The 25,344-nt window shown below is 36.3% G+C and overlaps 2 protein-coding genes, 1 long non-coding RNA gene and 1 other non-coding gene across 6 annotated transcripts; all 4 read left to right on the plus strand.

Annotated features, from left to right (window-relative positions):
* Positions 1 to 3,731: 3,731 nt before the first annotated feature.
* Positions 3,732 to 17,557, plus strand: LOC135663879 (methylcrotonoyl-CoA carboxylase subunit alpha, mitochondrial-like). The gene is made up of 16 exons (XM_065176894.1): positions 3,732 to 4,134; positions 4,757 to 4,878; positions 4,983 to 5,130; positions 6,739 to 6,876; positions 8,121 to 8,216; positions 8,297 to 8,356; positions 10,285 to 10,377; positions 10,527 to 10,638; positions 11,366 to 11,470; positions 11,538 to 11,674; positions 12,529 to 12,751; positions 12,834 to 13,000; positions 13,766 to 13,882; positions 14,122 to 14,364; positions 14,450 to 14,545; positions 17,193 to 17,557. The coding sequence occupies exons 1-16, from the start codon at positions 3,772 to 3,774 to the stop codon at positions 17,199 to 17,201; spliced, it is 2,229 nt and encodes a 742-aa protein (XP_065032966.1). The 5' UTR covers positions 3,732 to 3,771; the 3' UTR covers positions 17,202 to 17,557.
* Positions 17,558 to 18,482: 925 nt separating this feature from the next.
* On the plus strand, positions 18,483 to 20,629 carry LOC135672596 (uncharacterized). 3 transcript variants are annotated; one of them, XR_010513031.1, is made up of 3 exons: positions 18,483 to 18,798; positions 19,097 to 19,783; positions 20,109 to 20,629. It is a non-coding gene; the product is annotated as an uncharacterized LOC135672596 (long non-coding RNA). The 3 variants fall into 3 exon arrangements; XR_010513029.1 differs by having other exon boundaries at positions 18,483 to 18,746; XR_010513030.1 differs by having other exon boundaries at positions 18,483 to 18,746; positions 20,114 to 20,629.
* A 432-nt stretch (positions 20,630 to 21,061) lies between these two features.
* Positions 21,062 to 21,135, plus strand: TRNAN-GUU (transfer RNA asparagine (anticodon GUU)). The gene has a single exon. It is a non-coding gene; the product is annotated as a tRNA-Asn (tRNA).
* Positions 21,136 to 22,905: 1,770 nt separating this feature from the next.
* On the plus strand, positions 22,906 to 23,579 carry LOC135672188 (uncharacterized). Its single transcript, XM_065180645.1, has 2 exons — positions 22,906 to 23,423; positions 23,534 to 23,579. The coding sequence occupies exons 1-2, from the start codon at positions 22,906 to 22,908 to the stop codon at positions 23,577 to 23,579; spliced, it is 564 nt and encodes a 187-aa protein (XP_065036717.1).
* Positions 23,580 to 25,344: the final 1,765 nt, after the last annotated feature.

Genomic DNA, 25,344 nt, shown 5'->3' on the forward strand with positions numbered 1-25,344 from the left:
ATGTATGGAAAAATAATGTTTAGGTGGACCCCCACACTTATGGGCCCCTCTCATTAGGTAGGTTGTGAGAGACGAACTAACTTGCTAATTATTATTATTGATAATAATAATATAGTCATTGTGATTTGTGTCAAGCACGGATCTTGATGCAATGGTAAGATTGCTCCGTGAGATCTTGGTAAGTAAATTATTGCTGGTGGGGAACACGCAGGATCGTAATTTCATCAGACACTTTTATCTGCATTGCATTCATTCCTCATGTTCTTCTAGAAATCTTAAGAGTTTGAGTTGCTGCCGACATCTTTGCGTTACAAAAAAGTAGGAAAAGAAGAAAAAAAGTAAATGTACGATTTCCGATGTCCAACCAGATCTTGAAGGTACAGACACTGCTGCATGGTTCTTGTGTTCTTAGGTGCTTCTGCCCTTTGAATCGGCTGTTTGGGTTGCAGCAAAAAAGCAACCTTCCCATCTGCCATTCATTATCTTTCAGGATATGCTCCATTAAATCTCAACCTCCGCTGGAGTCGGTGCCATAGATTCATTCATTGCACAGAGCTGCATATTTCTCATCTGGTCAAAGATCCATCCAACCCTATTCCTTTATATAATATTATCGCTGGATGTATTACTATTAACTTGCATTATTACATTAGATATATCGAGGGATATCGCTGAAACTTTGAACCATAATATTATCATTAACAGATACAACTAAATATAGTTCAACACAGTCGGTCATTTTCAAGGTCATTGTCTGTGCATCACTGGTGGTTTGGGATAGAACACCCTCAATGATGTTTCCCTGAAGCAACTCGGAAAGAGTGTGGCGTCCCCCACAATCATACGTAACTGTTCATGGAGTGATGTTGTGTTGCTCATCTTAGTGGTGACTGTTTAGTATTTTTCTAGTTTCTTCTTCCGTGCTCATTATCTACACAAGAAAGTGAGTGATCGCATGGGATCATTCACATGCAATCTGTGTGTTTTCTGAGTGATGATGAAGCTTAGAAGGATCTGAAGCTACGAACGCAATGATCGAAAGATGCTACCTTGGATCAGTGTCATTGTAACAAAATAGAAGGCAGGGAACGTTAAAACGAGGACCGTCTTGTTCGTCGCATGTCACTACAAAGTTGGTGTGCAGTCAGGATCAAGGTTGCAGTTGTTGTCCATCTTCTCACAGCCGTTCGATGTGGATCAGACGGATAAAACAAGCCATGATACCAGTCCAAGGCTGGTAAACGGAGTGTCCAAGCTGGGGCTTCCCGTACTAGCTCTCCTTGCTGCAGCTGCAGCAGCAGGAGTGTCCTTCTCAGTGTCATCGAGTCCGGATCAGCTGGTTAGTGGTCGATTCTTGTTGTCTCTCTGAAAGTGGGATCTGAGATTGGATTCACCATATCTAGTTTGCTATTGGAGTGTCATATCCAATCTATTGGATCAGATATGTCAAAACCGAATCACTAGGCGTAGTTCTTGTAGAAGTAATTCTAGTTTCATGATTGATGAGTAAATATTGAGCTTCACTATTTTAGGTGGGTCTATACTTTTTAGTATATGCAAAGGGATCCTATCCGATGCTAAGTTAGATTTATTCGAACCTAAAGAGAGAAATGAAATTTTCTATTGAGAATCCAATGATCAAGTTATTAGGAAAAAATTTAAATCCGAACTATTATTGATGATAAGAGAGTAGCAATATGGAGACAGTCCATCAGTTTCTTTTTATTTATTTTAATAAATATAATATAATATATATGTAATCTTTCAAAAAAATAAAAATATGTAATCATATAAATGAATTAAAATAATCTTTAAAAATAAATAATTAAAGATTTATAATTAAATAAAATCATATAAGAGAATGAGTGAAGAACTAAGAATTAGAGTTTCTATTGTATAATACCAAATAGGATATGAAAAAGAATTACCAAACATCAGTATCACTGACATAGTTTAGAAACTATCCAATAAAATCTCACGCTTGCAAAACTTGTAATGGATTTATAGTTTTGTTCTTTCCCACTGTAAAGGAGAGATGCATAACCAAGACACTTGTTCTTGGGAAAGTGGAGGTGGGGTAGTAAGGAGTGTGAGAGACAACCACAAAACTATATCATGATCATGATTTGCTGCTGCTGCTTGTTGTCTCAAATCCATTCCTCCACCTGACAAGCCTTCACTTCAGAAGATAATTAACCTTTGACAAGCTGAGACGGGGAAATGGAACAGGAAAAAGAGGACTCCAACTGTACAAACCTAACAGTGATTTCCAACTCATTCTTTGCATTAGCTTCGTTGTCTCCAAACTTAGACCAGTTAGCTGAGCTTAAACCTTTGAGCTACTGCTTTAACCTGAGAGTTTTCTCTTGACTGTAGCAGGTCAGATTAAATATATTATCTTACTGATGACCTATATAAACCAGGCAATCATTTGATTAATCAACTAATTAAAGAAAATAACATAATCCTTAATAAACTAGCAAAGAGTTTCAAGATGCTTCCATGACTATAATTGATTTTGATTATCTAAATTAGAAATTGACTCGAATCCAATCTAATCCTTCTTCGAGCTTATCTCACAGTGAAACTCATAGATGTTCGAGACCTACAAAACTAAGTCAAGAGCTTTTTGATCTGAGTCAAACTTATATTATTTAATGTGTCTTGATCGTACCTTTTATAGTGGACTTTTAAGGAAGGATATTACATAATCTTATCAATAATAGAGGCATGAAAATAGATCATAATCATCCTTGCTAATATAAATCATTATATTCATTTGTTATATTAGTTGAAACTATCAGATATCAAATCGTTATGCTTGTTTATCATATTATTCATGTGGTATTAGATCGATCACATATCGATCACTCACGGAGGGGAAGAGTGTTGATGTGTCTACGTCACTTTTACTATAAGAAATATAGATCGTCAAATATATCATACTGCAATATGCACCAATCAACTATATTCTAAAATCTGTCAATCTAATTTGATCAACCTTAGTGCCAACTGAAATTATCATCAAACATTGAAATTATGAGTTTAATGTGAGTGCTTCAATTTTGTTTTCTGTATATGACTCTCCGGACCTTTTTTCTGGACATCCGTCGTGGCATTATTTTTCTGATGACATGGCAGACAAAGATTGGCTTGTGCATTGGGACCCATCGTGAAGCGAGCCCAAGTGTGTGCCCACTAAGTTCGTCAACGCTGACACATCGCTTCGTCAGACTCGTGTCACAGTTCTTGAGCTGATCTCTTCCGAGTCCAACCGAGTCTATCCACACTGGCTCTTGCCCCGTGACGTGTCTTGTTTCTGTCACTTATCCTCGCTGTTACCTGACCTATGGGATCAGCTCATCCTCCTTTTTCGTAGGATGGCCAACTCTCCTTCCTTGATGAGTGACAACACTTTTGCTACCCATTTATGCGGTACTCGGAAGCCTTACTGGCCTAGTTGTCTGATCCAAACTTCGTGCCCCACTAAAGTCTGGTTGTAGATCCCACCGGTCTTTCGGAACCATAAGGCAGGTATGCCAGAGGGTAGACCATATCGGGTAGAAAAAAGATCAATCGTCCGGTATCGTGTCGACAAAGAACCTGGCGAGCCTTATCTGAGAGATCGCCGTGGGGGCCGTATCGTCAAAAGATCTTGTCCGTCCATCATGAATCAACGGTTTGGATCTCCTTTACGCTTCCCTTTGGCCGTCCCTTTTACTCTCGCCGCGGCCGCTCGCTCGAGCGAGCGATCACAAGTAGAAAACAAGGATGGCGTTAATGTCGCTCATAATTCGTCGCAAATTCCCAGTCCGAACCCCGATTGGTAACGCTAACCCCAATTTCTCCATTCTTAGGCTCTTCTCTTCTTCGCCGCCGGCATCGGCGGCGGCGGGGGATGACCGGGGCATCGAGAAGATCCTGGTGGCGAACCGGGGCGAGATCGCCTGCCGTGTCATGCGCACCGCGCGGCGGCTTGGCATCGGCACCGTCGCCGTCTACAGCGACGCCGACAGTGCCGCCCTGCACGTGAAGTCCGCTGACGAGGCCGTCCGTATCGGGCCGCCGCCCGCCCGGGCCAGCTACCTCAACGCCTCCGCCATCATCGAGGCCGCCCTCCGGACTGGCGCACAGGTTGGGCCGTTATGGATTTCTTGATCCGGCAGTCACTTGTTCTTATTTGTTTGTGTTTCTTCTTCTTAATGTTACATTCGTTGCATATGGTTTGCGGACCTAATAGGAAGAGTAAATGTTTTAACTAATTTGTCGATTGAAGTCCGAAAGATACAACTCAAAACGAGGAATGCTACTGCAGAGTGCAGCATGGAGAAAGTGACGATGAGAAATTTCTATATGCTTCTTCTTATGAAATATTGGAACAGGTTGGCCTTCCCTATAAATAGGGCCGAGGCCTGAATTCAGTTGAAGGGGGTAGAAAATGTTTTTGTTTTCAGAGATTCAAAGAGTAATCCATTTCTGTTTGTTTGAGATTCACTAATAAAAAAAAATCAACATATAGTTAGTATGAAAAATCAAGCGTTAATTTAATATCGGCTGGTTATATTTCTGTAATATTTATGTTCTCTTCCTGTAGTGCTGCAAGGAGTTGTTACTGTGGATTTAACTAAATTATTATAACTTTTTTCTAGGCTCATAGTATGCATTTAAGATGTCAATGATGCTGTAGGTATGCAAACTATATAAACTGAGATGTTTTGTTAATTATTTCAAATGCCTGATTTTACCCTTTTATTAGGCTATACACCCAGGCTATGGTTTCCTCTCAGAGAGTGCTGATTTTGCTCAACTTTGTGAGACTGAAGGGCTCATATTTATTGGTCCTCCAGCATCAGCCATCAGAGACATGGGTGACAAAAGGTATTGTTGCCCAACATTTTAAATACTGTAATTTACTTTTATATTGTCAGGCTATCATGATATTGCATGCACAACTTTACTATTGATATCGAGATCATAAGCAGTGCATCAAAGAGGATAATGGGTGCGGCAGGTGTACCTCTCGTGCCGGGTTATCATGGTGACAACCAAGACATCAACTTCTTAAAATTAGAAGCTGAAAAGATTGGATATCCTATTTTGATAAAACCCACACATGGGGGTGGGGGGAAGGTCTGCTCTTTGACAATTTTTTACATGCAGCCATGTTTGCATTGCATATAATGTGAACTATTTATGTATGCTATCTAACAAACACTGTTATTAGACATATGTGCTGCTTTTGGTAAAGTCTCATTATAAACATTCATGATGGAAGCTAGTAAGTTGCATGATGGTCTCGAGTTTGTGCCTTATGTTACTGTCCTTTTAGGGCTTTTTTTTTGGGTGGCTACATAGATCTCCGCAACTGAACTTTATATGAAGCAATATCCTTAGTTAAATCAAGAGTTTTTAAATATTTATTATAGTTTCTAGCAAGGTTCACTGTACTGCCGCATACCGCTTGGTATAGACAGTACGTACCGGTCCAATAGGGGTTCGATATGGGCGATGTATGTTAGTCTGTCGATACACCCCACTGTATCATATGTGAATACGTCAGTACCTATCGTGCCGACAGTCGATCGGTATACCGGTACGGGCCGGTAAGGGGAACCATGGTTTCTAGGAAGGCCTCTTTAAAATATGTTCATACAATTTTAAATGATTACCTATCATTTTATCCTCTATCAGACTATGTCTATTTGTTTCAAGCAAGGATTGCTATTTCGGTCGAAACGGTACAAAAAAGTGGTACATAGTGAACTGCTATGCGGATCAGCTCATTCTGAATTGTACGCATCGAACATTTTAGGTATCGATATGGGGTGATGTATCAACCAATATGATCGAAACTCTTGTTGTATCAATATGGGTACAGGTGATGTATTGATCAAAATTTGATCGATACCGACCCAAATCGGGACAACTTTGAACCCAACAGTCAAATTGACTGTTGGGCCTCTTTTGGGCTTCAAATTCCCCTCCCTACCCCTTCTTATATTCACTCTTCATTCGCACTCTCTTTCTCAGACTCACTTCTGATCAAAATTCCTAATCAGCGATTAGTGATAATCAAGCTATTGATTTGGAGAAAGAAGGAATTGGAAAGTCTAATTAGAGTTAATTAGTATCATTTTGATTGGTTTAGGCCTAATTAGGGATCATTAGGTATAATTTAGGCCCAATTAGGGGTTATTAGAAAGATAATTTCATTTGCTCATCCTTGTAACCTAGTATTTCTATTTATTTGTGTCTCATATACACTCTATTCTTATTTAAATACAATAAAAAAATACCATTAAATTAGGATAGAAAATCCTAAAAAGTTTTTTTTTGGGGTCATTTTCTAGCCTTTTTTTCGAAAACCAGTATGTACTGGCATAACCACATATGGTCCGCTGGCTGATACCAACCGATACATATTGGCCTGCCTAGGATTGATACCACCAGTCAGCACGAGATATGGTCCTTGATCTCAAGAAGCACAACAAACAAAAATTTCATTGCATAGAAAATGACAAATATGTATGCTTTTTCCATAAGTTTGAGAAAAAAATTAGAACTTGTCGTCCGTCAAGTTTATTCTTATAACACTGCTTCTCAATGCAGCCAGAGTATGGGTTAGACCTGACTTTGGGAAATTCGTTGAAAATTCAGTTGAAACTATATATATATACACACACACACACATATACAGATACATGTACATATATATACTCTGATTGCTTTCTTTTACAGGGTATGAGAATAGTCCAAAGTCCAGATGAATTTGTTGAATCTATTTTGGGAGCACAACGTGAAGCTGCTGCTTCATTTGGCATCAACACTATCTTATTAGAGAAATACATAACTCATCCCAGGCATGTGGAAGTCCAGGTACAATGTTCAGGAAATAAACCTATGCTCTATCTCTAATGTTTTATTGATGGTGTCTTTAAAATATCATCTTGTCTGCAATTAGTTCGTGCCTTTTATTTTGCACTACCTACTAATGTGTTTTCACAAAAAAAAAAGAACATGAAATGATTTTCTAGTTTATCAAAATTCACTCAACAATCTGTATAAGCAAAAGTGGTTGTTTGGTAAGAAATTTATGTTGGAGCTATTTATTTGTATAGGTTAGTGAACATGAATGTGTCTTTAATGGAGCATCATTGGCTACTTCCGCATGCATCTAACTTATGTGTCTGCCATCTCACAATTCTTTTTCTCTTTGATGATGTTGATACGTGCAACCTACTCACTGAAATAAAATTGATTTTTATTGCTAACTAATTTGGGAAAAGTCATATATGTATATTTGATTTCATTTTAAATTTGCAGTTTTATTACATGAAACTGGTTTTCAATTTGGACATTTGTATCCGATGTCCTTGTGGTATGTCTCATTAGCAATCTAGCATTGTTTATTAAGCAAACATCATTTTGTTAGTTTTTGTTAACCTTCCAATGTAAGAGGAAAATAAGGACAAATGAACAGAGAGACAGACATCAAATGAAGCAGGATTCAGTTTGTCATTGGTCCAATGCTTACCTTTTTGATTGTGATATCTTATTGGGTGGCATCACAATTAATGTTGTAAATGCAAGGAATGTTTTTGAATATCTTACTGAATCTATGCAATCCCAGAAAATATTTTGAAATTGCATCTCTAAAACTAATAGATATTTTTTACTACTTTGTAGTTTGTAGTTTGTACTGCTAAGTTATAAGAAGATACTTTATATGCTTTTTTTTTTTTCATTGGAAGATTGAAGTTCGCTGTGATGCATTGGGAAAGTGCTTGCTTTGATCATAAATAAAGAATGAATTTGATACTTGAGGTCCATGTATTTGCTTCTAATATTTATTTGTTGAATGATCATAAATCATGCAATGAATGTCTGAATTTCACTGTCATGTTTGCAGTTACTATGAGATCATTAGGGATAAAATGACTTATTGATCTGAAAATTCTATGTGTTCTTGCTTATTAAAACCTGATCCAAGTTATTTAATGAGCTTTTGAAGATCTCAAAATGTATCTACATGATACGTCATAGCTCATAATAGGTCATAAGTGTTTAATGGCTTACTGACCTTTTAGATGACTTTTTTTATTGGTTTGCTGAACATGAAGGTTTTTGGAGATAAACATGGAAATGTAATACATTTAAATGAAAGAGACTGCAGTGTACAAAGAAGGCATCAGAAGATAATTGAAGAAGCTCCTGCGGTAAAGTTCTCGTGTCTTGTTACTTCTTCAAATGTTTATTATGAGGATTATCATAGTTTTTGATAATTGAATTGGTGCAGCCAAACATCACCAATGAGTTCCGTTCCCACTTGGGCAAAGCTGCTGTTTCTGCTGCCAAGGTACTTGTATCTACATGATTTTGTTTTGTGTTAGCAACAATATTTGGTCATATTAAAATTAAGTTACTGCTAGGTATTCCTTTTTTATCAACAAAATCACTTTTGGACATGATCCCTTATCAATACTGGCTATACTTGATATTTGATGTAATTGCATTGTTAGGACGATTGTTAAATAGAGAAGTACTCAGACATTAGAGTTTCTGGTTTTATGTTGAATAGATTGATAGAACTTGTATACGACTTGGAAACATTTTTTCTTAGTAAGAAGAATAGGAAATCATATTCACAACTAAACTAAATAATAAAATATGTGCTTTAAATCAAGGTCTTCAATTTCGAATAATATCGCCCATACCGGGCGGTACGTATCGGTCCGTCAGTAGACCGGTACACGGACCGCCCACTACCGGGTGGTTTTTTTATTTATATATAAGTATATATATAAATATAAAATATATATATAAATATAAATCAAGGCGACGTCGCACTTTTTTTTACTTATATATAAATATATAAATATATCTAAATAAAAAGATTATATATATATACATATATATATATATACATATATACATATATATATATATAGCGGTATACCAAGTGGTATACCACTCGGTATATAGTAGTACCGTATTGAGTGAATCTCGAAACTTCAGTACGGTACGATATTTCAATCCTTGCTTTAAATAGCAACAGTGAGAAGTTAATGTCCCTGAGATGAGGATGTTAATATGGATGTGTGAGTTTACTATATAAGATAAAAAACAAAATAAGCTACGACATTCATGAACAATTAGCTGTAGCTATGAAAAAACAAAAAAAGATGTGAAAGACCATTTAAAATGGTACAAACACATTTAAAGAAAATCCATAATTGCTCAGTTAAAAAGATAAGATGATTAAGTTAGTGGTATGGAATAAAGGAGTGAGAGATCTAAGAAATTTTTTTGAAAATAATAAAATGGAGATTTGACTGCTCTTGACTAGTAATATTGTCCTAAGTTGAGCTCAATACGGGAGAAATTCATGTCGCTGGTTCCAAATTGTTGGGACATTGCAAATTCCTTCTTGTTCTGCCCTCTCTCTAAACTTGTAGGCTTTCGTTCTCATTATTCTATTAATTCAAGATATACTTATATCCAGGTCTGTCAATTCAAGATATACTTTTTTGCATACTTGCATCGGTGGAAGGTGTTCTACTACCAAGTAGATTGTCATTAAAAATTCTCTTGCTGTTTGCGAAATCTTCTTTTGCTTTCTGCTTATGGTTCTCTCTCATCCTAAGAGCTTTTATCATCTGAAGGACACTGTGTCATTTCATTTTCTGATTTTTTTCATTCTCCTATTCACTAATGTGTTATTTTCAGAAGTTTGGTGTGCATTCTGTCATAATCTTGATATTTTGACTTAGTGGTGGTCAAATACTCTTTGATGCTTGTTTTGCCTTTGTTGAAGAATTAGTATATCAGTTGCGATATTCTCCAACTTTTAGTATTGTTTATTGTGGGGTCCAATTTTTCCTGGAATTATTCATTAATGCTGCCATAGGTAAACTAAGGCCCTGAACTGTTTCTGCCATAAAGAAGTTTTTAGCTTTTGGATGAGGCCAAAAGCTAACTGGACCATTTGTAATTTGGGACAGGCTGTTGGTTAACTAGATCAGTCAGACTAATTAACAATATAGCGATAATTGTTTTTACAAGAATGGAGGGGTTTTTACATGTAATTTATTTTTGGATGTTATTTTTGGAGAGAGTCTACAATTTTAGTGGGTCCAAGATAATAATATCCTCATTTTCCCACTGTTTTCCTAAGTCTTAGTCCCCCTTTACATCTACATCCGTTCTGAATTTTGCACATGTTTCTATTTGTTAGTATTCTTTTTCTAACTTATGCAATCCTTGTGGCATTAATTATCTGTGAAGGCAGTTGGTTATTACAGTGCTGGAACTGTGGAATTTATAATGGACACTATCTCGGGTGAATTTTATTTCATGGAGATGAATACCCGTCTTCAGGTACCTATATTTTTTTTGTTACTGATTATTTGAATGTATAATGCATTGATTACATCCTTGCCATTGCTATAAGCGAATAATTAATACACCTTATCTCATCAAGTTATCATGTTGCATAAACTCCCTTTTATGGATCAATTTTTGTGAAGGTTGAACACCCTGTCACTGAGATGATTGTTGGCCAAGATCTTGTAGAGTGGCAGATTCGTGTTGCGAATGGTGAACATCTACCGTTGGTCCAAGAACAAGTTCCCCTAAATGGTACATTGTTGAGCAAGATAAGCTGACTTCACATGCGATTTTTTACAATTTTGCTACCGTTATACATCTTTACATTCTTTTCATGTTATTTATTTTCTTATTTCGTATTTTTGACCTTTTAATGATGGTCTTTTTGAAGTTTCAGATCCAACCAAGAAATTTTAGGTTCTTAGATTAGATATGCTCAGGCATAAAAGAATGCACATAGTGAAAACTTGGCTTTGTACTGATTATTCTTGAAGGTCTAGACTCTACACCACAATTCAAAGGTTCACCAACCAATTGGTGTAATTTGACCAAAATTACAGATCTCTTTTAATAAAGAAAAATCAAAGAAAATTCCTTTGCAGGGAAACCCTAGAAGATATCTACATTGTCTTGATGCTTAGTTCAACTGTTCAATGATCATCAAAGCAGTCGTTACTTTATCATATTTATTAGCATATTGCATGAGATCTGGTTGGTCTCTAATGATAACAAGTGAGAGTTTCTGAAAAAAAATAATGTTTGTCAGTTCTAACCACTAAAATTCTGCTAATGCTTCATGGTTTTTTAAATCTTAATTTGTATTAAATTGAACCCATACTTCGTTTAGTCAATTGCTACAATAATCTACTTGTTTATTTTACTCTGGAGATTGTGCTAGCTGATCTTACAATCTACATTTCTGTAATTTCTGGTATTGAATATGAAATTCAATGTCATTTATTATGTTTTTGGATATTAGGGCACTCCTTTGAAGCTCGAATATATGCTGAGAATGTACCAAAAGGATTTCTTCCTGCAACTGGAACACTACACCACTATCGGCCAGTTCCAGTCTCACCTACTGGTATTGCACATAAGTAATTAAGCATATATCATTTTATGTATTAATTCTTAGTTTTTTAATAAAACAGTGCGAGTTGAAACTGGAGTAGAGGAAGGGAATACTGTCAGCATGCACTATGATCCTATGATAGCTAAGCTCGTAGTATGGGGCGAAAATCGACATGCAGCATTAGGCAAACTTAAGAATTGTTTAACAAACTTCCAGGTGCACCTCACATACTAGATTTGTATGTTTTTCATTCTACTCATTGTAATTTTTCTTCTTTGGTTTGTCGTTGTGACACCTATGAGCACTGTAGATTTCCTGCACAGGATTGCTGTATCTAAATAAGAATATTTCATTTGTTTATTTCAGTAGCCATTCATCTTGTACTAAGTGAGATATATCATATACGTGACACAAAATTGTTTCAAGACCACTGCATTATATGAAAAGAATAAATTATTCTTGTATGCACAGACTATGACTCTGCAATCCTCACCTGTTTCTGTATTTTCTCACTTGGATGAACTTGTTCTTGGATAGCCGGTCTATAAAACATGAAGAGTCTTATTCATGTTATGTAAATACATCACTTAAAGTATATTCAAAAGTGAAAAAAATAAAGTATATTCAAAGAGAAAAGATCTTGTTTGGAAGAACTTTTGATTTCCATAGTGTATGTATCATGTAAAGATCGGTGGCTGTTAAGTAGTTCTGCCCTTGTAAAGTGATCTTTTCTGTGGATATTGGATCTCTAGAGCCATTAGAATAGATTTGTCTCTTCTCCTTTAAAACTTTATACAACCCGTTAAACCAGTGACCATATAATGGAAGATTTCTGAGTACCATTGGCTGAAAAACATTCCTAAAGTTTTGTATTGTACAGAGAAAGATCAGTCTTTTCACTGTAGAAATATATGCTTGTTTGGTAATAGCAATGACACAAAGAAATACATAAATTTATGTTAGGTGCTCATTACATTCCCGAATTTATAGTTCTCTTCTAAATTTACAGCATAAGCATGCATGAACAAAATGGTTTCAGATTCCAACTCTTCGTTGATGTGCTTTTTCAGGTTGCAGGGTTGCCTACCAACATTACATTCCTCCACATGCTTTCAAATCATTGGGCCTTTGATAAGGGCCTAGTTGAAACACATTTTATAGAGCATTTTAAAGCTGATTTTTTCCCTGATGAGGTACCAGTGGAAACAGATGTTGCTGCTAAACTTAGTGCAACAATTGTTGCTGCCTGCATATGTGAAATGGATTATACAACATTGAGAAAAATGATTCCAAGTATGCTGACTCTTTCATCTTTGATGTGCTGATTTGCAGTGTTGTGGTTCTTCAATCTAATCTAAGTAGTTGGTGGTTACAGGCGGGAACAGCTTACTTCCACTGTGGTATAGTCAGCCTCCTTTCAGAATGCATCATGCTGCAAAGCGCATGATTGAACTAGAGTGGGATAAAGAATTAACTGGAAGCTTCCCAATGACTCTGAAGCTTGTGATTACCTACCAACCTGCTGGGAGTTATTTCATTGAGGTAAGAAATACATGTAACACCATGTGGACTGGTGAAGCTGTTGTCACTAGCATAATGTATCATTACTTACTAAATACATGGAGACTTTTCCCAACAGTTCAATAAGATATAAAGCATGCTAATAAGGAAAGCTTTATCGCGGAATCTAGGCATATTATCAACATGTCTTGAGGAACCATGCTTGTCATTAGATGTCATATCTTCAACAACATGATGATATTAAAGGATTTATCCAAATTCTTCGAACATTCGTAATTGTATGGTACGATTCTAAGACAATAGGGCTTCTTTGGAGATTTGACAATAAATTTATGACTAGATAATAATTTATATACAACCATTTAAGAGCTTGCGTGGAGATGTATGCAATGCCCAATTATACTATAAAGTGGTCTGATGTCAAACTTAGAAAGTCACTTGGTAGGTAAGTAGTCTCTGTGCATTGATAAAAAGTTGCCATCTCTCTTACCTCTTTGCTGAGTGAGAGTAGGTTATGCATCAGACACCATTAGTCTTCTAGAATTGTACATTTTGACATTGTTGATCATGCTTGCAATATCACTTGTATGGTTCTCCTAGCAGCTTGCTTTGGATTCAAATCAATCATCTCTGATATCTGTGAATGTATCCCTGTAGTTTGTTGCTTTTCTACTTTCATTAGAACTATTATTGTAGCACTATAGTATATATGCTCAAAGTTTTGCTTTGAATATATATCTCATGTTTACCTACTTTTTATTTCAAATGGTATTTACTCTATTGTAGATTGGTGACAGTGACTCCCCTGGTTTGGAAGTCAAGATCATGCATGCAAGAGATCGAGACTACAAAATTGATGTTAATGGACTGCAGAGCAATGCCACTTTAGCAATTTATTCTAAGGTAGACTTCTTATATTCAAATGTGTATTTTGATTAATGAGGTAGATAATTTTATCTTCCATTTTGGGAATGTCATACTTCTTGCTTGAAAAGGGTAGCACAGTACGCAAGGCTCCCCCGCCTTTACAGAGTCTAGGGATGACTCTAGACCCCACATTTACTCTCTTTTTTTCCTCGGAGAGGTAAATTTAATCTCTAAAGCTATTTCTGAAGTTGCATTCTCCAATTCAATGCTACCAGGAAAGAAGCAAGCACATACAGGTTTGGCATGGCAAGCATCATTACCATTTCAGGCAAACTGTAAGGCTTGAGCAATATAATGATGATGGGTTAGAGCACAAGAAGGATTTTCAGGCTAGTTCTCATCCCAAAGGGAGTGTGTTGGCTCCTATGGCTGGTTTAGTGGTTAAAGTTGTGCTTGAAAATGGTTCATTCGTGGACGAAGGCCAGCCTGTTTTGGTTCTAGAAGCAATGAAAATGGAGGTAAAAACAACTTTCCATGTCATTTCTTCTATTCCTTCTCCTTTTGGAGCATATTATCTTATTTATTTACTGTAATATCTTTCAGCATGTTGTCAAATCTCCTCGTGCTGGCTATGTGAATGGGCTTCAAGTTGCTGCTGGCCAACAAGTCTTTGACACTACTGTTCTCTTTAATATAAAGGTATAAAGTCTTGGTCAATATGTTGTTTTATAAAACACTACTGAAATTGCTTTCCTGCAGATATTATGCATCTTGCACTTCTATACCTCTGACATTTTTCTTGTTTTGACAAACAGACCACCCCAAAAATATCAAGATATCTGGATGGCTAATATTTTTGTTTCTCAGAGCACAATTCTGGACTATTTTCTGGTTAATCCAACTTTGGATTGGTCAGAAGTTAATTTATGTGGATTTTAAGGAAAAACATTTATTTTTTCCTGACCTTAGTTGGATTAACCCATATGAATAGCAAACTAATGCAACACAACAAAGATGAAAAATTGATCTAATGAAGTTCTTTTGTTTGATACCATTACATAAAGGAAGAAAAAGGAAAACAGAAAAAAAATAAAAATAAAAATAAATATCTTTTGCTTGTCCCTGAGTATGTAACATACTGGCTATATTTGGATGAGGGGAACTTGGGGCAGTGTGGGAAGCAAGTTGATGGTTGATCTGGAAGAGGATAAAAATGCCACAAACCGTACTATTGCTTTAATATTTGTCAATTTTAACAGAGTGGTTGTAAGTGGACGGGGACTGCATGACAACAGTAGGAAACCTGACATGGTTGATGGGGTGTCACATGTCCATGTCAAGAGGAATTTTAAGAGGAAAAAAATGTTAATATATTTGTAGATTAGTCACCGGTGCATCTTGGACTGCATACAGCATTGGGCAAGGTACATGGTTGATGTGGTCACTGGTCACAAAAATGTCCATATTGAAGAATTTTTTTTGGAGAAAAGAAAAGGTCAATTCATTGTTCTAGCTCAAATTTTAGTTAATTTCTGCCAGCATGACTGAAACTATATGATTTGGATGATAACTGAAACTATTTGATTTTGGATGATAAGTGTGCACATTGTATAGTGTGAGTCTCCATGACCACTTAGCTTGCAGAAACAGTTTTTGTTGTCAAGCACACACCAACATAAGTGGAACATACCTCTCTTGTTCTCATAAATTAAATGAAAAATCCTGAATAGGACTGGTAACTGAACAAGCCTTTCATAAACAGCTCAGGCTTGGCTCAGTTCCAAGCTCAACTAACATCGGCTTGAATTTAAAGGATAGAGCTTTGAGTAGTAGAATAGGCTTGAAACTAATTTCAAGCCAAGCTTGAACTTAGCTAGGTTATATCAGGCTTGGACAATTGGCTTGATTCTGTATAATTCTCATGAAATAAATTAGTGTTTCATTCTATATGTTCCCAGAAGCCAAAATCTAATACAATCTGAAGATGGAGTCTAAATTCAACACATGCTTATTGGAATGTTTCATTCATCTCTACTGATGTTATTTCTTCAACCATAAACATATTTATGTTAATTTAGATAAAGAGTCATGATGGCATAGACCTCCAGTCTTTAGCTTATATCTTGCTCTTGCCATAATAGCAATACACTTAGATTATATTGATTTGATAAGGCCGTTTGCAATGTTTTCCCAAGCAACAAATGATGCTTAACAATTTTCTTTGTGTTATTTAATCATGGCCGTGATTAATGTACTTATTGGAGATTGCCTTGTCTTGAAATAGGTTCTAGCTCTTGGCTAGTTATTAGGCTTAATCAAGTCTTTAACTAGTCAAACTGGTTAGATTAGACCTTCATTCTTAATTAACTTCTAAAAGAAGTTACAAAATTACAAATAGAATTCTTATTAAAGTTAGAACTAATCAATCTTACCTGGAACTTGTCCAATCTCAGAGAGCATCAAATATAGTCAAATCTAAACCGTGGTTGTATCAGATCACTTACATGCAGCTTATATTGATAAGTTGGCATTCGGCTCATGCTACCTCCCAGATTTATAGATGCTAGAGACTACCGCTAGACTTGAACATTCAATTGTTGCTTCAGACTACCTGGATTTCAATAGTACCACAAGGATTTGCCAGACTTTGTCAAAGAATATTCATGAACTGTGTCGTCTTTATGAAGATTCATAATGTAATAAATGGAACTATGATAATGATATCTGTATAGGGAGATTTCAACTCATCTTCCATATTCTAAACTTCAGTTACTTCTTCAATAGCTCTTATGCAGATCTTCGATGATTGCTTGTGTTATTGGATACTTTGGGGGAATCTTCAGCTTTGCCATAACTTGGATCTTTGAATCTTATCGAGTGTTGTAGCTCTTAATTTTATTTTAAATGTGGCATCACAATGTTGAGGATTAATGGATTGGGAGGATCTGTTATGAACAGATCAGATCCAAGCTGCTAGAGGATGAGTTTGCAGCCTATGCAGAATCCTCACTCTTATTTTCAGCTACTGAATTCCAAATAAAAAAATTCCTTAAGCATGGTGAAAATTCCTTGAAGAAGGTATCTGGGAAATTGAAAATACTTGACAAGACTCACCTGGAAAACCAAACTTAAGTAGGAACCAGGATAGCTTAATCTAAGCCCTAGTCGGCTTCTAATATTGCATACATGGTGGAAAGTGGAAACATTCTCTCATCTCATTTTCTAAGACGTGGTGTAGGTTATTTTATTGCAGTTCAGAGCTGCTTATTGGCCTTTGTGTTACTTATTTGTAGTTCTGCTGTTTCTATATGGTTGTGCTAACACATTCAGTTTCTTATCTTTCCAGGATAAATAACAAGGCTGACTTCCGGAAAGTAATTCTGATGTCAGGGGCAGTCATAGTCAACACTTAATGTACATATGAGCATACTTCAAAGTTCAAACAATGAACAGATCTGATTGCTATGGGGAAGGTTCCCACAAATGTGGATCTGTGGAGTCATAAACTGAAATGTTTCAATTACAAAAGCAGGCTTCATGTCCCATGATCTAAATAATGCCTTGCATAGTGCTATAATGAGATGTAGGGATATTCATTGGAGTAGGTAGCAGTGAATTTGCTACGTCAGCAATTTTACTGCATTTCATCTGACTCCTTTCATTTGTTCCATCTTTATCATTATAAACTTTTGCCATTTTCCCCTTGTTCCATCCAGTATCATATGCTGTTTTCTTATTACAAATTTGTTGAATGGTTTTTAGTTTCTTATTACTGTGATCTTCTTGATGCCAAAGTGTCACGAGGGGCTATTAAGATGTCTACAAGATGAGCATTTTTTGGACCATGAACAGATCCAGTTGCGAAGAGTCCCCGCAAGCATCATGGTATGGTGAACCATATAAAGTGATTGTTTCAGTAATCAAAATCTTCCTCATACTGATTCTTTCACTGGTCAAGAGATTTGTATAGGTAGTAGTGAACATCAATTTCATCGTTTCTTTCCCCTCCTTTGTTCCATCTTTTTGTCAGTTTAAGTTTTGATTGAATCTCATGCATAATCTATATATGTTGTTGAAAGCCACAACCTTGATGAATACCTCACTTGTTGAAAGACATGGTTAATCTGCATGTGTGCACACCTTTTGATGAGTCTGTGATCTCTTCTTATCCTGTGTATGCAAGTATTTCGATAAGGCCACTTTATGCTTGTGAGTCGAGTTCCAACTGCTTCATCATGTCATGCTTATGTGAATCTTTCATTATTGATTGGATCATTGATTGAATTGGTAGGTCAACTAATCGAACCTTAAATTTAATAATTTTATAAATCATAAATTTAATTATATATCATGTTAAAATTTATAAGCACATTAGAAAATTAAATTTAAGAGGGAAGTCCGTATTTGAGTTTTGTTTTAATTTATCTTTATAAATTAAAAAGATTCGAATGCTCTTGAAAATTTTAAATATATTTTATAATAAATTAATAATTGAGGCAAATTTGTATTTATTGGCCGTATTGGTCCGGTCCAAGTTTTGTGTGTCCAACATACGGCCCAACAATTCTCTTTATGGTGAATATATGGTTATTTTTTGAATCTCTATTTATTTATTTTATGAATTAAACAGGGCCAACACCGCTCTCTCAAGACCGTGTGCCGACCTACCTTTGTCGCTTCCTTGCCCTCGAAAACCCCTCCTCTCTCGCCCTTCCTCTCCAGTAGCGAACGATCTGTCTGAAGCCCTGATTTCGCTCCTCTCTTCGCCCAAGATTGAATCTAGAAACGAAATGCTAGATTACCATCTTCTCCGTTTCTCCCTGTCAATTGCAGCTTTGTGGCTTCTTCCGATGGCCGGAGTTGAGCGAGCGGTCGTAGTGTGAGCTGCGGCCTGGACCCGGTGAGGGCTCATCCCTTCTGTGACTCCTGAAGAAAGAGAGGATCGTTTTTAAGTAAGGCATGCGTGCTTGCCTGATTATCTGTACCATCTGATGTGTCTGCTAGAATGGGAGTGGGTGAATTAGGGCTCGGGATGAGTGATACTGTCCTCTCACGAACCTGATTAGCTTTCTGTAACCATGTTCTGACTCCATTTCATTAGTTGTTGATGTTGATCGTATATATACGACTTCATTTGTTTCTCGTCTTGAAACTGTTGGGATATTAGTATTTGCCTTAAAATAAGACGTCAATAAATGGAAATGTCAGAGTCATCGTCGTTGTTGTGGTTAATGTGAAGCTCTCCTGCAGGTTCAGAACTTCATGAGGCCAAGAGGCACTACTCGTCGATTATGCAGTGAGGTCGGCCCAAAAGGATTGGAAGTGATGTGTTTAAAGAAATATCTTACTGCAGAAGCGATGTTTGCAGGAAGACCCTAATCACTTGTTTTGTCTTCTTACTTTTTTTGTCTGCAGTATTAGTTGCAGAAAAGTGTATGGTGAGCGATGTCTTCTGCAATTAGCTCATTAAGCACTTGTTTTGTTCAGTCTCTACTTGTTCTTCATTAATCTGCTGTCCTACCTTAATTTTCTTTTGTGGATAGACACATTATGCTTGAACTCGTAAGTTCAATTTATAGTCACTTGTTTTCCCTGCCATCTGTATGAAAACTGAAGATATACCGTCTAAAGTTATTAATAGAGATGTGGAATTGATGCTTTGCCTTCTAGATGTGGCTCTTGTTTCTGTTGATTTTTCAAGCATTTTTCTGCTATATGCTCCTGCATTTAAGTTGAAAGCTTAAGGTACATGTTATTGACAATCACTGTTGTTTGGAACACGTATTTAGGTCTATAGGCTTGTATACTCATATATGCTTTACAATTCGTTTATTACATGCAGAATTATTGGTTTTCAGTCCACTTGGTTTTGTGAGTGGACTCTCATATGACGGAAGGATCCTTGAATATCACATGAATTCAAATTCATTTGCTAAGGTAAAACATTATATTTTGTAAAGAGAAATTTTCAAATGGCATCTTACTGTGGTAGCATATGTAAAATGCATTTGTTTTTCACCTTTGTGGTTTCCTGGGTGATTTGACTGAAGTTTCTCCAGATGAGGCTCTTTTAATGTTGCTATTTTATGGAAAACAAACACAAAAGCTTTTGCATTTATGAGGAGGCAAATAATCTTTTCTGTCGTAGCTGATTACTTGGATTCTGTCTTTAGTTGGTTTGTTTTTCTTTTTTTTAATTTAGTTCCTTCTGACCACTACTAGTTGCCATTCTAATGATTCACACCGCTCATTCTTGTGGTAGGTCAGAAACGGGAAGGAGATTCCATTTAGAACAAGTTTCAAGAGTTCAATGTTGTGGATGTTCTAGACTTGACGCCTAACTTGCAGATCATTTGTCTTCCAACTAAGGTACTTTATGCCCACTTTGGGATCAATACTTTATTATGAATAACCAGATGAAACTGTCTACAATGGATCTCTTTCCTCATTGTAAATTAAACACTGAAGAATATATCACAAGCTATGAAGATTCTCAATGCACTGAAGAATCTTTCCGCTTTTCTTTATTCTGGTGATGATGATTCTTATTGTCTATCAAAGCAATTTATTTATCTGCTTTTAGTGGAGTTGAATCCTCTTTCAATCTCTAGAAGCAAGAAAGTAGCTATACTTATGAACTTACATGAGAAACTTTATTTGGAAAGGATCTTGTTAGCTATGTTCCTCCTCTTAAAAGGGTTCACTAGAAACCTACATAATTGATTTAGCCATATATGAAACCAGCAGTATAATGCCTGTAGATATAAGGAGTTTGTTTGAAAAGCTTTGTAATCATCCAGTATCTTTAGTACAAATTTTCAAGGTTCGCAATACCGTACCGTACCGGAGTTTCGATCTGGGCTCGATACCGGTACGGTACGGTATACCGCTCGGTACACCCAGGTGTACCGAGCGGTATATTCAGGCGTGCCGAGCACTGTAACAGTATTATAGTACTACAGTACTGCTACAGTGTCGGAACGGTAACATATGGTCCGCGTACCGAAAGTCTGTCGGACCGCGGTACGGACCGGTACTGCAAACCATGCAAATTTCTATCCTCTGGCAATCACTTGGTGAAAATTCTAGGCATCTTAAGCCTATCCTCATGATGCATGCAGTAGGTATGTTATTAGGGTACAATTTTGGCAACCTTTCCGTAAACATGATAGGATCTATTGGTTAGAATGAAAAAAACTTTACACATATCAACGAGCTGGAATAGCTCAGTTGGTTAGAGCGTGTGGCTGTTAACCACAAGGTCGGAGGTTCAAGCCCTCTTTCTAGCGATTTTTAATATTTTTGGTTTTAGATTAAAAGTTTTTTGACTTATTTCTGATAATTTTGATTATTTTTTATATTCTATTAACATTTGATATAGTGATGTTCTGAATATGGAAGTTATCAATGTTGTAGTCCCCTTTTAGTGAATTACTTTTCCTTGGTTTAAAAGTTATTTGGCTTATTTATGATAATTTTAATTATTTTTTATATTCTGTTGACATTTTTGGTTTTGGTTTAAAGGTTTTTTGACTTATTTCTCATAATTTTGATTATTTTTTATATTTTGTTAACATTTGATATAGTGATGTTCTGAATATGAAAGTTATTCAGCGTTGTAGTCCTCTTACGCTCCTTCAAGCCCTCTTTCTGGTAATTTTTAATAATTTTTGTTTTAGATTAAAAGTTTTTTGACTTATTTTTGATAATTTTTATTATTTTTTATATTTTGTTAACATTTGATATAGTGACATTTTGAATATGAAAGTTATCAGTGTCGTAGTCCCCTTTTAGTGAATTATTTTTTTTTTGGTTTAAAAGTTATTTGACTTATTTATGATAATTTAATTATTTTTTATATTCTGTTGATATTTTTTGTTTTGGTTTAAAGGTTTTCTGACTTATTTCTGATCATTTTGATTATTTTTGGTATCCTGTTAACATTTGATATAGTGATGTTCTGAATATGGAAGCTATCAGTGTTATAGTCCCCTTACGCTCCTTCAAGCGCTCTTAGGGAAATATTTTTTCTTGATTCGAAACTTACTTGACTTATTTGTGTTAGATTATGTGGCCCTATTTAATTAGGTAAGATATATTATAGATATTATTGGATTCTGATTATGGTTATTGGCCAATAGAAAAGAAGTCCATATTAAAATAGGATTCTTTAGGAGATAACTTTGATGGAAGGAACTCTCCTAATAACTTATCCTAGACCCTCTGCTCTCGCCTATAAATAGACAGGACCTCTAGGGGCTAAAGATATATCATCAGATATCATCTGTGCGCATCTGATAGATAGGACCTCTAGGGGTCAAGTGCGCATCTGAGTAGTATCTGAGTCAATTGAGAGATTAAGTTTTTCTCTCAATCTCCCTCTCCCTTAATCCCCTAATCCATCAATTTAGGTGGTCCTGTGAAAAGATAGGAAGAGAGGAGAAGGATCTAGTTCTTTTTGTAGATCCTTGCAGATTGATATTTCAGATCCGACGATGGAGCACTTGTAGATCAGATAAGGTTTATTTCTTCTGAACAACAAGAAAGGTATGCATCGTAATATTGTAGATCTAATTTATTTGATTTCAATCTTGGTATAAAAGTTTTTCCGCATTATAGATAGCATGATTACAGATTTTATGCTAACAATTGGTATCAGAGCCAAGTTCTTGAGATCAAATATATTAGATCTATTATTGTTCTTTACGATGCTTGAATGATTCGTCGGATATTATTGATCTGTTTTCTTTCTATATGATTTGCTCTATTATTGATTATGAGCAATGTATAATTTTATGTTTGATTGATGAATTTACTGTTTACTATCATCGATGTTATTGAGATGATCATCTCTGTTGATCCTTGTCGAGAAAGGGCCGTGTACCACCCCGCAGCCGCGCATCACGGTCGTGCGCAGGCAGAGGTTCGCTTGCGAGCGGTGGTGGCACCACGGGCATCTCGCATTTCTTGTGAACGCGGTGATCGCGGAAGGCGACGGCTGCCCTCACGCATAATGGTGGCGCCCGCAGAAGGCGTCTGCGGAAGGGCGGTGGCCGCAGATGGTGGCAACCGCTGCCAAGCGCGAGCAGCGGCAGCGGCAGCCGCGCCAAGCGCCAAGGCGGTGGCCAAGCGCGAGCAGGAACCGCGGCAGCCGCGCGCAGGTAGTGGCAGCGGTCGCGCGTGGGCACAGGCAGCGCGACGGCATGGCAACCGCGCACCGGCGGCGGCCGCGCGTGGGTAGGCCGTGCACAGGCGGCGGCCACGCGCGGGCAGGAACCGCCGCAGCGGCCGCTCGTGGGCAGAGGCAGCCCCCCGCGGCGGCAGCGGCCGCGCGCTGGCAACAGCCGCGGCCAGCCGTGCGCGCCGTCCGCAGCGGCCGTGCGCGAGCAGCGAGCAGCGGCAGCGTCACAACGGCCGCGCGCAAGCGGCGGCAGCGTCGCAACAGCCGCGCGCAAGCGGCGGCCACGCCGCACGTCGCAACGGCCACGCCGCACGTCGCAACGGCCGCGACGCAAGCGGCGGCCGCGACGCAAGCGGCGGCCGCGCCGCACGTTGCAACGGGCGCAGGCAGATTAGGGTTTTGGCATAATTACGGTTTTGACCTCGAGGTTAGGGTTTTGCAAAATTACAATTCTACCCTTTGCCAATTACGTAATTCCAGTTTATGTTTTGTCAACATATTTACAGTTTTACCCTCGAGTCTAATTTTGCCAAATTACAGTTCTGCCCTTAGTGAATTTCTTAATTTCAGTTTATATCCTATCGTATATTTACAATTTTATTCAAATTGAGAATTTTAAGTTATATTCTCAATTATAAAATTGATAAATATGATTTATTATAATTATGATTGAATTTAATCATGATTATATTTTGGTTATTTGATTGGATTTAATTTTTGATTTAAAAAAAAAAAAACTATAAATTATAGTTTACTTTATAGTTTTCTCATATGAATTATTGATTATACATGTGATAAATAAAGTCCAATTATTGTTCTTGGATATTTATTTAGTTATTCACATGTATATATTTGAAATTGTGAAAATAATATTTATCTTTCACATGAAGGCAATTAAGACATGATTTATATGTTATCATGATTATCATATGAGTTTTCTTTTGTTGATTAAAGTTCAATAATTATTATGGTTATTTATTATTAAACTGCTTAGCATTAATGTTCAATAATGATTATGGTTATTCTATTATTGAACTACTTGGCATTAATGTTAAATAATTATTATGGTTATTTTATTATTGAACTGCTTAGCATTAATGTTCAATAATTATTATGGTTGTTATTCTATTATTGAACTGCTTAGCATAAATTAAAGAAATTTGATGAATATTATTTGTAATTCATCTCCTTAAGTTTTATCTGACTTGTAGCTGCCAAAGTGGCCTTGGATGATAAACTTTTGTGATATGAATTACAATAAAGGTCTTATCATTTATAGGACATTTTGGATTGTATTTTATATTTTTGTATTGGTCCTGTAGCCACCAAAGTGACCTGGACTGATAATTTATAAAATACATTATGAATTTAGTCCTAAATGATATTAAATAAAATAATATTCATAATGACAGAATGAATCAGGATAAAGAAATTTAGTGAATATTATTTGTAATTTATATTTCTAAGTTTTATCTGACCGGTAGTTACCAAAGTAGCCTGGGATGATAGGCTTATGGGATATGAATTACAATAAAGTTTATGTCATTCATGGGATATTTTAGACTGTATTTTATATTTTTGTATTGGTCCTGTAGCCACCAAAGTGACCTGGACTAATAATCTATAAAATACATTATGGAATTCATCCTAGATGACATTAAATAAAATAATATTCACGATGGCACATATAATTATGAGATTTAGATAATCCCAAAGGAAAATCTATTTTAAATAATTATGTGATGGGGAAGGATGATACTGTTTTGGATATTCTTGCCGTTTAGGGTTGTATACCCAAAGGTAACAACACTATTCCACAAGAATGGTATCAGTCCTCCATAAGTAATTTTGAGTGAACACTAGATATGTCAATATTTCACCCAAAGGTGAAATATAGATGATATCAATAGTTCATCATATTTTGGAAACTCAAAGCATTAATGTTATATTATTACTGTGTCACTTCCTTTATTGTGTTTCTGTAAATGTCCCTATACTTTCTGAAATAAATGGTTTGAGCATATACAAGTTGTATTGAGTGAGTGAGATCTTGATCAGATTAATTGAACAGAACATAATATTAATTACTGAAAGTTCTGTAATTATTGAAAGTTCTGTGAAATAAATAATTGAGGTGATTGATCAAGAAAGGCATGAAATACTCAATTTTATGATATTTAGACTTCAGTACAGTTTACAACTTGCGCATAAGAATATTTAAGGATTAATTTAAATTATCTGATAAGTCATTAGTTGAAATCTTAAAATGATAATATTTGAGGAATTTAAGATCATATCCTCAAAATAAATGATAAAA

This window comes from Musa acuminata, chromosome BXJ1-4, assembly GCF_036884655.1.
Source record: "Musa acuminata AAA Group cultivar baxijiao chromosome BXJ1-4, Cavendish_Baxijiao_AAA, whole genome shotgun sequence".
Taxonomy (NCBI): Eukaryota; Viridiplantae; Streptophyta; class Magnoliopsida; order Zingiberales; family Musaceae; genus Musa; species Musa acuminata.